General features: G+C 40.7%; 1 protein-coding gene across 3 annotated transcripts in view; it reads left to right on the top strand.

The window, feature by feature from the left end:
• ptprja (protein tyrosine phosphatase receptor type Ja) overlaps positions 1-15,543 on the top strand; it is a 180,080-nt gene that overhangs the window by 90,755 nt on the left and 73,782 nt on the right. For all 3 annotated transcript variants that reach the window (XM_080190430.1, XM_080190428.1, XM_080190429.1), the window contains 6 exons: positions 1,572-1,841; positions 3,042-3,302; positions 6,757-7,032; positions 8,331-8,600; positions 9,459-9,722; positions 11,243-11,518. In XM_080190430.1, the coding sequence (XP_080046556.1) occupies positions 1,572-1,841; positions 3,042-3,302; positions 6,757-7,032; positions 8,331-8,600; positions 9,459-9,722; positions 11,243-11,518 (1,617 nt within the window). The remainder of the gene's footprint in view (positions 1-1,571; positions 1,842-3,041; positions 3,303-6,756; positions 7,033-8,330; positions 8,601-9,458; positions 9,723-11,242; positions 11,519-15,543) is intronic.

Genomic DNA, 15,543 nt, shown 5'->3' with positions numbered 1-15,543 from the left:
CAGGCAACACAACCTTGGGGATTCACAATCCTGGTCACAGAGAACAGTGTCAAAGCCCCTAACTATACTATCCCCAATTATGACTACATTTCTTTTTTCTCCCCCCTCTTGAATGGCTCCCTGTACCATTGTGCTGTGGTCAGTTTGCTCATCCTCCCTGCAGTATCCATTTTTGTCTGCACATGGAGCAAGAATCTCAAACCTATTGGACAAGTTCAGGGACTGAGGCTCCTGCAGCCCAACATCCTGGATCCTTCTATCTGCCTCACTCACAGTCGCATCCTCCCGTCCCTGACTAAATTGAAGGTATTTAATCCAAGGGGTGTGACTTTCTCGTGGAACACAGTGACCAGGTATCTCTCTCCCTCCCTGATGTGTCACAGCATCCGAAGCTCAGAATCCAATTCATCCACTCTGAGCCGGAGTTCCTCAAGCAACCAACACTTACTACAGGTGTGCTCACTGGGAACCACAATGGGGTCCACCAACTACCACATCATGCATGGACAACACATCACCTGACCCTCCATCTCTTTTTTAGTTTGGATTTTAAATTTTTTTATTTTTTTTAAATTATATATCTCCTTATTACCTCAGTCTCAAGGCAATGTCTAACCAGTAATTTGAATGGGTTTTCAAATTTATTACAGCTCCCTGTTAATAATCAAATCACAGCCCTACTGGGATGTCACTTTTAAGTTTTTTTTTAGTCCAAATTCTCTGTCAGTTTCAGAGAATCAAGAGTAATGCTGACTTGCCAATCGGCATTCTCCCTTGTTGCCTCTGCTGCTTGTTTCACCCAACTCCCTGTTTTCACCCAACTCCAAAAGCACTCCTCACAGTCAGCCGTACTCGACCATGCAATCAATACAGCACTGTGAGGCCTTCATTTTTATGGGCTTATAAAGCCTTGGAACTGGTTTTACCTAGTTGTACAAACAGCAGCCAAGTTCAATTGAGAGCTGACTTAGCTGATTCCTGTTGCAGGAATGCACTTAACTTCCCAAATAAGAACTAATTTAGCTCATCTTGAAAGCAAGTTTAATGACTACTTGCCTCCTGACAACTTATCACTTGAACTCCCTGTTTATTCACACTCTGTCCCTTTGTTATTTCAACAGAGTGGCTGAAATTCTCCGGTTCTTCATGCCTGCCACCATTGCCAGTGAGAATAGAGAATTTGTCGCTCAGGCATATCTCCATTCACTGCAGCGGTACCAGAGAGTACCAGCTGCAGCAAGGTTGGAGAATCCAGCCCAGTATCTTATTTACATTACAGCAAAGCACTGTGTTGGTGGTTCTTTATAAGGTTGTTCATAATCTACCATGAGAGACAATCTGACTCACAGAGACAATATACCTTTTTGTGACCAGTCCTAAACTTTCTGTGTAATTGGATATATACTTTTAACCAAGTTTCTTTTGCTTTGTGTCAACAAACAGGCAGTTTTCCAACAAGTGCAGGTAAAAATTACAATATTCTTCTAGATTGTCTGCACATCCTTCAAAGTCAGCAGCAGCTTACATCCTACTACATAAAGATTCAACATTTATTTATTTCAACCCCACAGAACCTGTACAGATACCAAAAGAGAACATCACAGTGAATAACAATGGGACAATAGACAAGCTGATTGTCTCCTGGATTCCTCCTCCTGGCAATGTTGAGAAATTCTTTGTCCTTGTTCAAGATGTAATAACTTCAGTTCAAATCAACAGCACAGATTCCACGTCGCCTGTAATGTTCACAAATCTGCGACCTGGCCGAGAGTACAATATCACTCTGATTACAAACAGCGGACCTTTCAATGTAACCTCTGTTGGTGTGTTGGGTATAACTGGTAGGTAGAATCTAAGAAAATTTTGTATTGAATCTATTTAACTGTAATGTAGCAAGGGCTTCAACTTCTCAGAAATTGTAAAAGTTGACCAGGACTTGTCAACTACCATCTGTCAAGACCTTGGGAACACTGAAGTTTTCACCACCGTGGCATGCAACACCTTCTTGGTGGAACAAAATACTACAGTGCAACCATTGTTTCTGTGAAATTCTATAACAACAAAAGGTTAATAATTTGAATGTGCAAAGTCTGTTGCTACATTTTATCATATATCAAAGTACTCATTATTGGCAGATTCCTTCACAGATGTTTATAGCTTCAGGATTGTCAACCACCACCCACCCACCCCCCGGATTTAGCCTGTGGATTTATTCAAGGAACATATTTCACCCAATTTTTAGCTACTGATTTTCACCAAAGAGTTGCAAACCAACTCTCATGCATCAATGCGTAATTGTTAAAATATGACAGCAACATCTTCCAAATAAGCACTACGTGAGCTTTAGTAATGTATACTAGCAACCACTGCTAAGATGGGTGTACAAAATATTTTGTTTACTTGTATTACTTGTGAGCCAGGAGGAGAAAGTGTTCTTTACAGATCTCAACAAAATCCTGCCCTCATCACCCTACTTCCAACATCTTATGACCGCCACCTTGATCTCAAGCACTTTTCACGGCTCCAAGAATAAATGTCAAAAATCTTTGGGTGGTTCTTTGCTTAGATGCTGTAGACACACCCCACTTCTTTCAAGCCAAAGACAACATGCGTTTATTTAGCCCCTTTTAATTTCAAAATGTTTCAGAGGCATAATAAAATTGCACAGTGGTTAGCACTGCTGCTTCACAGTGCCAGGGACCCAGGTTTAGTTCTGGCCTCAGGTCACTGTCTGTGTGGAGTTTGCACATTCTCCCCGTGTCTGCATGGCTTTCATCCAGATGCTCCAGTTTCCTCCCACAGTCCAAAGGTGTGCGGATTAGGTTAATTGGCCATGCTAAATTGCCTCTTAGTGTCAGGGGGATTAACAGGGTAAATGTGCGGAGTTATGGAAATAGGGCCTGGGCGCAATTGTGGTCTTTCAGACTCGATGGGTAAAATGGCCTCCTTCTGCTCTGTAGGGATTCTATGAAAATAATCAGGAAACTATTGTACACTGGTATAGGTAAGAGTAATATTTTTGTGTCTTTTTCCTCACTCAGTTCCCAGCACTCCTGGAAGCATCAGTGTGACCAATTTCAGCACCAATTCCATCTCATTAAACTGGGAAGCACCTATAGCCATGGATGTTGGGCAATATACTTTCAATGTCACCTATGGTTTGCCTGTTGAGTCTAAAACGATAAATGTAACCTTCACCACAATTTCAGATCTTACCTCTGGAACAAATTATACCATTTATATTGCCACGAAAGGACCTGGTGATCTTCAGAGTGACTTTGTGAAAATTACTCACTTCACCAGTAAGTATAATTTCTGAAGGAAATTTAAACTGAACAATTAACTTTCTTCCTTCCTTTTCTGTGTGCATCCTCACCAGCCTCAGCGTGACATCAGATAACCACCTCCTCTCACTGCATTTATTGCTGTAAAGCTGACTTCTGAGATAGGTCTGCAAATTCTTAGAACTGACTTTCTCTGACTTTAAGCACCCAGCTACCTCGCTTCACTTCTCATCATGGCTAAAACCAGTCATTTAACATATAAGTAATGCCAGAAGAACCTAGCATTACCACTCACTGGCACAGTGCATTAATGCTTTGATACATTGGACTGTTCTGGTGATTGTAATTTTTGCTTTAGTCAAAGCATTGTAGCTTTAATGTTTTCATGGATTGGAATGTGCCTGCTTAATAGTGAATTGTCACCAAATTCATTACTTTCTCTGCAGCTGTCGTGAGAAAATCAGTGCAGGTTGAAAAAGTTTCTTGTTTGGCAAAGCGTGTCAGTGCTTTGCCCTGTTCTATCACCTAGATGTCACATGTGTGACAGATTACTGCACAAATGGGGGATTTTAAGAGCTTGTATTTTACTGTCACCTTCATTTGCACCTTTATTAGCAATGTGTTCAATTACATTATATTAACGATTAAGTAAATGCATGTTTTGCCAAACAAAACTTCCAACTCACTCTGGCATTTGCTCAATTATTGACTCACTTAGTCATTTGTTGTCAAACCCAACTATGCATGTTAGTACTTTCTACTAGGTTGTGAAACCTCATGCAATTCAAGACATCTATCTAGGTTTCGATCATGCCCGCAGTCTAACACCATGAAGGTCAAAAGCTGTGATCCAAGATCACTGTTCCTCATCATTTGACCATCTTCTGAAGTGTTTCTCTTCTGAATCACCAATCCGTTCACAGTAGTCTTGTGGTTTCATTTTTAGCTTTCAATAAAAAGACTCATAACTTCTTCAATAACTCCACCTGTCAACTCTGGTAGACCCCACAGGGTATTTGCATTCCTCTTCATATGCTCCAAGGCTATTGCCATGTCTTCGGTGTCTGCCCAACATTAAAGCCTGGATAAGTCGTAACTGTCCTTTCAAAATCCTGCAAATTAGATTTAATTCTGTCATTGTCTCTGGCTGGCATCTGAGTAATTCCAGCGATGCTAAATCTTGGTATGTTTTGCCAATCTGAGCACATATTTTCACCACTATCTATTTTATGGTGGTGAAGGTTGAAGTTGGTATCTGTCTATAGCTATATTTGCTTTCACCTGCAAATCATTGTCCACTTCTAATCTATTTCTCTCTTCCATTTGCAAAACAGCATTGGCGAATTATCCAACCTCTTCCTTGCTGCCATCCCTGCTTCCATCCTCCACAAACTATTATTGATTTAGTATAGCTCAAATCAGTTCTTCACTTAGACAAAGACTAAAATCCCCTCAACCCTCAGCTTCATCTGCCTGCTAGTTTCCTATACACCAGGGAATGGATTTTAAAATCTTCACTATTAAAATTGCTTTATGGATTTCCCCAAGCTCAACAACATGCATGTCAAGTGCATGTGCTTTCCACTCCTCATTGATTTCCTTTTTATTCTCTGCTCCAACAATGATCGTTTCTTCGCATCCCTCAACCACTCCATTTTGCAACCTAACGGCCTGCTTTCAAAAAATCGTCTAAATCGCCTTTAAATCTACTTTAAAATCTCTGACTCTGATTACTCCCCCTGCTAAGCACTCCCTTCATTTTTCTCTTTCCTGTGCGTTCTCCGCTCTTATTGCTCATGGCCTTGTAAAGTATTCAGAATCGTCTCTGTGTATGAGGAATAATGTGTAGAGTTGAATCAGATCTCTTTTTTGTGAGTAAAGCCACTGTGAAATTGGTAGGAATTTATCCGAAGTATATAAACACTTTCTTGAAAGATCTTACCCAGGATAACACAACTCATTCCTTGGACCTGTGTAGCAGTTCATCTCTGATTTCGGAGATGTTATCAAACTCTCAAATTCACTTTTACCACATTTGCATGTTAGAAATTGCCAGTGAACTAGTTTTGCAATATGAGAATGTGATTAAAACCTAATACCCTACACTCCAGATGGGTTGATTCATGAAAAAGGACAGGCCTCTGAAGGGAAGATCATTTGATCCAACAAAGGCAAAACTCCACAGCACGTGAGGAAAGCTAGGCTTCTGGGTTTCCTGTTTGTTACTAAACCCTTATATTCCTACTGTTTCAGTAAGGTTTCTTCCATCTAATTGGTTAAGAAAATATATAACTGCTTGCTGTATTCTCAGGTCACCAGCACTATTTTGAATTTCTAATTACTGCAACCTCCTGTTAAAAAGTCCATAGGACACAATTTAATTTGCCTCCCAGGAGCAGGTTGGGTGGCAGTGCAGGGATGCAGATGGGTTGGGTGGAGGTGGGGGGTGTCGAGATCAGGGGATAGAATTACAGGGATTCTGTGCCCTGTGCCTATTACCTTTGCAACGTAATCTGTCAACGGTAGGGATGGAAGAGAGGGCCTTCCCACCCAGAGGCCCTTGCACAGTGGCATAGTGGTTCACACTGCTCCCTCACAGCAGCAGGGATCTGGGTTTGATGCCTGGCTTGGATGATTGTCTCTGTAGAGTGTGCACATTCCTCCTGTGTCTGCGTGGGTTTCGTCAGGGTGCACCGGTTTCCCCTCTCAGTTCGAAAGACATGCTGGTTAGCTGCATTGGCCATAAATTCTCCTTCCGTGTATTCGAATAGGCGCTGGAATATGGCAACAAGAGGATTTTTCACAGTAACTTCCTTGTAGGGTTAATGTAAGTCTACTTGTGACTAATAAATAAACTCTTTTACTTTTAAGTGCCAAATAAGTGAGGAGTGGTCCCTTTTGATTGGACACTCGGTGGTCCACTGAGGATCCCATGTCCAGAAGCAAAGACCATCCATCCAGCAACACAAACAGTCTCCCCTTCCCTTCTCCTCAACAACCATTACCCTTCCTTCCTCACCAGGCCCTGCCGAATGAGCCCTGGTAATCGGACTCCATTTGGTCTGAGGACAACGGTCTGTCTGAGTCAGGTGCCGTTCCAGCAGTGGTCACTGGTGATGCCAGGAATGAAGAACCACCAACCCTCCAATTGGCAGGCAGCTCTTAAAGGGATGGGAGTCTCCAGACAATTAATTTCCAGATTGCCTCAGAATCCAGTTATAACTTCCAGAAATGGCCATGGCAAGGTTGCCCTGGATTTCTGGCCTGCCAGTGGGGCCACCGCTGCCCTGAATTATCCACAGCCCAAAGTCTGTGGTTAAACTGTACACGTAATCAATGGCTGGCAGCATTTATTGTTGAATGCAACATCTGAGCCAGTGTCTGTGTGTGTATAATGCTTATCATCAAAAACTAGTTAACTTGAAGGATTATTTTCTGTAGCTCATTGATAAAATGGTTAACTTTTTAACAGAACCAAACCCAGTGAGGAATATACAGATTGTCAATGTTGGCACAAACTCTATAAGTCTGAATTGGACAGAACCAATAGAAGACAGAAATGAGTATTCATATATGGTAGTGATAAAGAAAAGTGACTCATCTATCAGTGATACTAGAAATAAAACTGTAACAATGAAGAACATCACAGTGGATGGTTTGATCTCTGGAACCAACTACAACTTCACCGTTATCACACTGGCAGCAGATCGCACCTCAGCTGATTCAGTGACAATATCCAGCTACACAAGTAAGTGCCTCATGAAAGGAAATAATTTTTTTAAAATGCTTTCCTTTTTTAATTCACTCATCTGTCTTCTGCAATGCTAACTCAAAATGGAATACCACCCCCTCATATATTGTCAAAGTGACCATTATTCATTTGTATGACTGGACAGTGAGTGTTGAAATGTTATAGCCAAGTCCGACGTGCTGTCCACTTGCAATCTACCCCACCTGTATTTTCCAGCTGAAGTGATCAAACAAGTCAGAAGCAGAGATTCATAACATGTTCCTCCTGAGATGCAAGTTAGTAGCTTCATTGTTAAATCTAGGTAAACTAAGTGCAAAGTATGAACCAAATCTGGACGGTTTTTCTAGTATAGCGCTACACTGTAAAGTATGATTACCCACTGCAACAAGTATTTTTAAAATCCTACATATAGTGATATATCCTGACATGTAGAGATTTATTTTTAAGTATTTCATTTATTTTTAATTCAGAATGTTTGTGTGCGTCCCGATGAGGGACTACAGTACTGGCAAAGTGAAAAGTTTGTAATTTGTCATTCAGTACCATTATTGTGACTTCCTGGATCAAGTATGGTATATTTTAAATGCAGAATTTTCCACTTCTGTATATTTCAGGTTAGATGTTTTATGAACTACAGCTGGATCTACATTGACTCCAAAAACATTCACCTCTAGAATACTTGAGAAAGAAGCTCCTTTCTCCCAACAGCAGATATCTAATACAATCATAAAATCCCTACAGTGCAGAAGGAGGCCATTCGGTCCATTGAGCCTGCACTTATAATGAATTATCTTTGTTGTAGGGGCATTGAGTAAAATTTGCAGTGTATTTTTCTTTCTACAACTCTAGGTCAGAGGTATTTGTGGTCTATCCAGATTATGAAACAAGATCTTCCAGTCAGATAAATTTTCCTCAGTTGGCTAAAATCCAGCCCACTTCATAACTAGAGCCAGGCTATTCTGGAAGGTAATCAAGAAACAAAGGGTAGCAGAAATCTGGAACTCTGTCTTGCAAAAGTTTTAGATGACAGGACAGTTAAAGTTTTCATGACTGAGACTGACAATTTTTTGCAGATGAGAATACCAAAGGATATGCAGCAAAGACAAGTGGGTAAACAAAGTTGAAATACAGATCGGCCCTGTTATAATTGGGTAGCAGAACAAGCTGAAGGGCTGAATGGAGTGCTTCTAATCCTGTGACCCTATTGTTTTATTGACCTTTCCTCCCCAGTCTCTTTCCATTCTTCCATGTATTTGAATATCTTTGGAAGACTCAAACTTCTTTCAACCCTGCAGAACCTGTGCAGATACCAAAAGAAAACATCACAGTGAATAATAATGGGACAATAGACAAGTTGATTGTCTCCTGGCCTCCTCCTCCTGGCAATGTGGAGAAATTCTTTGTCATTGTTCAAGATGTAATAACTTCAGATCAAATAAACAACACAGATTCCACATCGCCTGTAATGTTCACAAATCTTCGACCTGGCCGAGCGTACGATATCATTGTGATTACGAACAGCGGACCTTTCAATGTAACCTCTGACAATGTCCTGGGCATAACAGGTAGGTGGAATTAAAAAACAACAGCTTGGATTAAATCAGCGCAATGGTAATGTGGATAATTGTCATCTTATCAAAAATTATTTTTAAAAATGAACAGCTGCTAAACATTCCCTGCCACATACTCTTGAACTTGAATCATTGCAATAAAATAGGTATCTGTAACATTTCACTATCACTAGCCCAAATACAGTACATGTGTGAATATCGTTCAAAATGAAAGCAAACTATTGAAGACCTTCTGAAGTTACAATATAGTGAAATGTTTATCGCCAACATAGGCAAGCTGTCAATTAAGTTTTTCAACACAATTTCATGAAATTGAGCTCTGGTATCCCAGCAACAAGTTTGATTATCATTCAGGTATCAACTCTACCTTGAGCTGCAATTTGACAAGTGAAACAAAGGAGATAAGCTAGTTTTGTCCTGCATTATCTCACAGCTGACTGTTGGTTTGAGACTGATTTTAAAAAAGAAACCTTTTCCATTACATGTCTATTCATTGGCAGTAGAAATGTTTCTAGACAATGTGTAGGATTTTATCCCATGTACTGAGGGTGAGGCAATATCTCAGTCAAAGGCTGCAATTAAAGGTTTTCTTAATGAACCCCTCTTCTTTCACCAATCCCACCCCTCCCTTCCATCTCCATGTCCCATTATTGTGAAAATTCTCTATCATTCATTATTGACAAAGTTGGTGTTGGTCTGATAACATCCTAAGACTTGGCCACTGCAATTAATGCTTCAAATGAGCATTTCCAAATCAAACAAAGTCAAGTTGAGAAACATCTAAAAATCATTTAGAAATCTGTTTACACTGGCGCAGATGAAATAACGTTTTTATGTTTTTTTAAATCTTAGTTCCCAACAAGCCTGGAAGTATAACTGTGACTGCATTCAGCACCAATTCTATCTCATTAAACTGGGGAGAACCTGCAGACATGGATAATCACCGTAACTTCAGTGTCACCTACCGCAATGATTCTGTTACTGAGTCTATGACAACAGCTAGAAACTTCACGACAATATCAAATCTTATTTCTGGGACTAACTATACAATTTATGTGGCCACCATTGGACCTGGACAATTGCAGAGTGCCTTTGTGTCGAAAATTCAGTTCACCAGTAAGTGAAACAAGGAATGTGATAATTGGTGCTGCCAAAGAGGGCTGGATTTCTAATTGTAGGGGCAGGATCCTCACGGGTGTGCAGTGAAAGTAGCGCTCTGAAGTGGAATGCCAATCTTCAGATGCCTTGGCAATGTGCTGCAACTTTCAAAGTGAAGGAAGGTTACTGCCACCTGAACATCTCCAATTAACTACATGCAAAGCTCCTGAAAGAGTTCATTAACTGGCAAGACAGGAATAGTTGAAGATTTTCAAAGCTGAGAACAGGAAGAATGAATAGGCTAGAAAGTGATAGTGGCAGCTGTCAGAAGCACAGCACTGTGTACTGTTCCTGTTGATTTAAAGTCCTGAAAAGGAAGGGAAATTCTATCTGAGGTGCTTAACCAGTCATACTATTTTCTCTCTCCCTCCTTTCTTGAAAAGCTGTGTAATGTTTGCAACTTCCTGAGACCATTCCTGAATCTAAGGAATTTTGGAAAATCTTAGCTGGTGCATATTGTCACCAGTATTGTAGTTTCCTGGAACCACTTAGCTAAGGATGCAGCTAGTTCTGGATCACAAGGCCTCAGTATTATTGTATAGCCCTTAGCCTTAGCCGTATGCAGTGTCTTTGGCTGTTCCTTGATATCACATGGAGTTTTTCTAATTGGCTTGAAAATTGACACCTGAAGACCTCAGGAAAGGGCCCACATGAATTATTCACTCTGCTTTGGTTGAAGATGGTTACAAATGCTTCAGCCTTGTGTTTTGCATTGATATGCTGGATTCTGTTTTGAGTTGCGAAAATTTAATCTTGCGAAGTGTAATATCTAGCTTGCCATAATATGACTCTGCCATGAGGCAAGCACTGTAGGCTACCATTTTTATTGACATCAATAAAGCTCATCACAGAGACAGACTGAAGAAGCCTGCTATTCTTATATATGAAACAGGTTTCTCTCCTTCCATCATTGAGGAAGGAGATTTTTGTGAAGCCTTCTCCTCCAGTTTGTTGTTTAATTATCCACTGTCATTCCTGACCAGATGTGACAGGACTACAGAACTTTGATCTGATTTGTTGGTTGTGGGAATCACCTAGCTCTGTTAATAGTAAACTGTTTATTCTGTTTGGCACATAAGTAATTCTATGTTTTAGCTTCACAAAGTTGAAACCTCATTTTCAGGTAAGCCTGTTGCTGCTCTTGGCCTGCCCTCCTGCATTTTTCATTGAACCAGAGTAGATTCCCTGGCTTGATGGTAATGATAGAATTATGGATATGCAGGTGATGAGGTTACAGATTGCGATTAAGTATAGTTCTATTGTTGCAGGTAGCCCAGAGCACCAATGGATACCTAGCTTTGAGTTGCCAGATCCGTTCAAAATCTATCCCATTTAGTACAGTGGTAGTCCCACACAACATGATGGCATCCTCAATATTAAGATTTATTTGAATATTGAAAGATCATGCAATGACTCTGAAGTGGTTTGTGTCCTTGTTTGTATGCGCAATATATTTGTTTATTCACTTTCCTCAACAGAACCAAACCCTGTTGACAGCTTACAAGTAGCACAGATTGACACAAACAGCATAACTCTGCATTGGACAAGGCCGAAACAATATAGAGCTGAGTATCGTTATAGGGTGCTGACAGATGGAAACCCAGCACCCACGGATAATAATGGAAATCAAACCATAACAAATGAAACTCTTCATGTGATGGGACTGACACCTGGAACCAACTACACGTTTACCATTATCACTCTGACGGAGGATGGAACTAGAGCAGATCCAGTTGTTGTATCCAATTACACAGGTAACCACTTCTGCTTCGACTTTGTATAGATAGATAGCTGATGAAGACTGTTAGGTTTGCCTATCGTCAAACTGTGGATGTTCACTTAATGGGAATGTTAATAGTGAATGGACAATGAAATAATTGAAAGCTTCTGCTGTCCTTAAACTATGTACCAATATGGGTTATTAACATCAAAACAGAAGGTGTAGAGAAGTCTATGCTAATGGCTTTAGGCAGTGATTCTGCCCTCACAACTACCCAATGACTTTATTTCCTCATTTGAAACACTTCATAAAGATTTAATGCAAGGAAAGAAATACAAAATGCAGAAATGATAGAGAGTTTGATCAATGGCCCAGACATATTACAGATTACTGACACCAGGTCAGAATGGGGTCACTGTAGTTTTCAACACTTTCAAAAGACTTTTGGTATCAGAATTGGATGAAGTGCACAGAAGCTCACAATGGTGGAATCACAGAACACTTAAGAGTTAGGCACTTGTGGAAATGTTTGTTGATTGTCAGTCACCTTACCAAGTGCTCAAAAGAGGAAGAAGGGAAAATGGTTGAGACAGTCACACATACTGCTGTTGTGAACCTCAAGTATCTTGCAATCTGGGAAGGCCTGAAATGGGGAGAGAAAACAACTCCAGAATGTATTTAGTCATGGAAGTTAACATTTAGAGGTGATTTATTCTGTTAAAGATGAATGAGTAGAATTGCAATTCTTTCTCGTACAATTGTAGAAAAAATACCATTTTGAGTAGACTTGAATGGATGGGAGGATTGACACTGTGCACTAGACCCTACCTTATGTTCCATGTGTCCAAGAGATTAACAGCATAGCAGGGCATACCAGGTTCAGCTGGTCAAGTTGTTGGGATGACCAAGTGGGAGATTTACTCTGTACCCAACCTATGCTATGTTTATCCTGGAAATGAAACAATGAAAATGGGAGTTTTGCTTAGCAGTAAGTGTCCCAGCTTGATCCAGTAAGTGTAGACACTGGGTAGCTGAAATAGCAAAGCCCCCATTTCCAGTGCTAGCTATTAATTATATAAATTGGGGTCAGTGATAAAGGTAAGGGGAGTTCTGTGGATTATGACATGTGCACCATGGGAGTTGGGATTCATCATCACTCTGGGAATGACATTTTGACTTCATTAATTAAGTTTCCTTTGAGGTTTTGTTTTAATTACAATACCCCATCAAGGGCAGTCAGTGCCTCTCATTTTTGTTTAATTTATTGATCATTTGTTTAATTAAATAAAAAGTATAATGGTCTAGCTCCAAGACAGTTCAAGAGTGTGGCAAACTCTCATCTGAGCTGACCTCCATTTGGATGGAATTCCACATTTGTCCTGCATCCCAATACCTCCCTTGATCTGCAGCCCATAATTTGAACCATCTTGAGGAAATTCCCTTCGTGTCTTTCCATTCAATGCAGAAGGGTTTGAATTTGGCTGCTGCTGCAGCTTCTTTCCTTCCTCTAACATCAGGACACAACTTGGCATTCTGTTCTATTGTCTGATAGTGGGAGAAGTCCTCAGTGAAGTGCAATCTACATGGGAGTCCTCTTGTTTTCCATCATGGACCTGACGTTGAAGCTGTTGCATGCAGCAGTGCCATGCAACGATAAGTTGAGGTGGTTCATGGACTCTCAAAGGACATGCCTTTTGTGCAGCCAAAGGGTGTCAGTATTCTATGCTGATGTAGATTACCCAAGGTTGCAGCACTTTCTAGCTGTTTGAAGGGACTGCTCCTCAACTTTTGTTTGCACGTTAGCCCCATGTTCCTAATCTTCAGCCACCCTGTGTGGAGAGGGGCGAGGAGGGTGAAGGGCCTCATAAGCCTGCTCCTTTTCCTCGTCGTGTGGCCATTAACAGGGCTGGACAGCAAATGGTCATGAAGTCATCCATATCTGGCTCTGTGCTTTGGCCAGCTGTCCTTGGAAAGGCCAGTTGCCCTTGGAGAAGGGGCACCTGGTATCTACCGGTATGCTTCAGACCTTCTGTGCCTTAGGAGCTGGGCGCATCATCAGCCCATGGAATGACATTTTAGTTTAACAAGTTGTTTCCTTTTAATATTTTTTATTTAGTAATCCACCAGAGAGTGTCACCACTGTCATTTTTGTTTAATTTAATGATTATTGGTTTTCTTACTGCAATTGCCGAGGTGGCCATTACTGGCCCAGGTAGCGGGTGGCCAAGGGAGTTGTCTGACCTGACTGCTTCTCTACATTTGTGCCTGGTGGCCTTGGACAAGGAATACGCAATGTACAATTCAGGCCTTCCCTGACTGGTGTGTCATGACCCCTGAGAATTACATTTTGATTTAATAAGCTTCCCTCTAATAATTTAGTACAGTTCCAGTGCCTGTTCCCTTGTCATTTTCTGTTTACTTTTTTGATAATTGGTTTTCTTAGAGAATATAATAGCCAAGGTCTTCCAGTCAGTGGCAATGCTAGGTGTATTCTACTGCCCACACTGATTTTTCAAACATTACGCTACTGCCTATTTCTTCTCAGGTTTCCTAAATTCTACTGACCAAACACTGCAACTCCTGCCTAAGCCCAGCAAGCAGAATAGGATTAGGGGAAAGAAAGGACACAACCCTCTTTAAGGCACTAACTGCCATGTTAATAATACTCTTGATATAGTTGTGTAAACACAGAAAATTTATAGTCTACTGAGGTATAGAAAGCATTTGAACTTTATTGAAACATGACTTGTGACTCCTTGCCATGAGGTCTACAAGTGAGAGCAGGTCATGAGAGATTGCATCATTTCACCTGATGATTTAGACTGTCTCATTAGCATGCCACATTGTTAGAATTAACCCTTTATACTACAGTATTTGGGTAACTTTTTAAAGGTCTAGTCTTTGACTGAATGAGTGTGAGTGGGTGTAAGGATGCTAGTAAAGTTGGGACGTGGTTTAGTCGAATCAGGTCAATGAGAATTAGTAGGTCTAGTCAGCAGAAAAAGTAGTTGGACCTAGTGGGTGAAGTAGTCAGTTGAGTGGGAGGAGGGGTGCTGAGGGTGGTAGTCAGCTCTAGTTGGGTATTAGTTGTGCAGTCAGTGAAAGGACAGTGGTTGAGGGGGTCAGTTTTGAAGTTACTAGACTTCAGGTTTAAACTAAGTATCCAGGTAAGTCGCTTATTTCTAGCCCAAGTCTAGAGTGACCCTAAACTCACTGAAGACATTTGTAGAGGACCCCTTGCAGCAAGGAATCAGCCCATCAGTTTAAACAACTGGATAATGTCCACAAAGTCAGGACTTCTGCTGGGTCCTGATGTACATCTTCCATCAAACTTCCAGCCTCTGGCCAAAATCTTCCCATCTCTGGATTGTCAAAGAAACACTTATTGACATTGATGGTGGATTGGAGAGCTAGGAGCAAGAGATTTTTAATGTCTCACATTGTGAATAAATCTGAGTAAAGATTGCCTCTGGTTTCTTTCTTCAACTGGTATTTAGTTTAACATCAACATTCCTCACCTTGAGCATGTAAATGAGCCTTATAACAGATATGACAAAATGATTTTCACTTCATTTCATATGTGCAATATATGTTGTTATATAAGGATCATTATATGGGGTCAAATCATTTAATACACTGTTGAATATATTCATAGCAAAAAGAGGGATCTCAACCACTCCCAACAAGTGAATAGAAAGCGGCATGAAAGAAAATTCAACATTTCATCCATGTTTTGGTTGAGGGCAGTTCTCTTTAAATTTAGTCATCATAAATTAGCAGTTTCATTTAAAAAAATTGCCCTGAAATCAAGCTTTACTCAGTTGTTGCTCATTGCAAGCTTCAGAGAGACCATTCAATCATAAAAAATGAGCAGGGATTTTTCAGCCCCTCCCACCATTGGGGTCATCAATAGACTTTTGCCTGGGCCCCACCACATTCCCCGTGGCAGGTCATGCCATGGCGAGGCCAGAAATCCCCAGCCAGTGTTTCAGTTTGCATGTGAATGGTCGGATATTTCAATTCTGGAAAATTCCCAGTGACTTTCTTTTTGGATGTAAG

The sequence above is a fragment of the Carcharhinus amblyrhynchos genome, chromosome 6, assembly GCF_965287045.1.
Source record: "Carcharhinus amblyrhynchos chromosome 6, sCarAmb.v2.hapA, whole genome shotgun sequence".
NCBI lineage: Eukaryota > Metazoa > Chordata > Chondrichthyes > Carcharhiniformes > Carcharhinidae > Carcharhinus > Carcharhinus amblyrhynchos.
The sequence above is the reverse complement of the archived record's forward strand: the minus strand, read 5'-3'. Positions and strand labels throughout refer to the sequence as shown.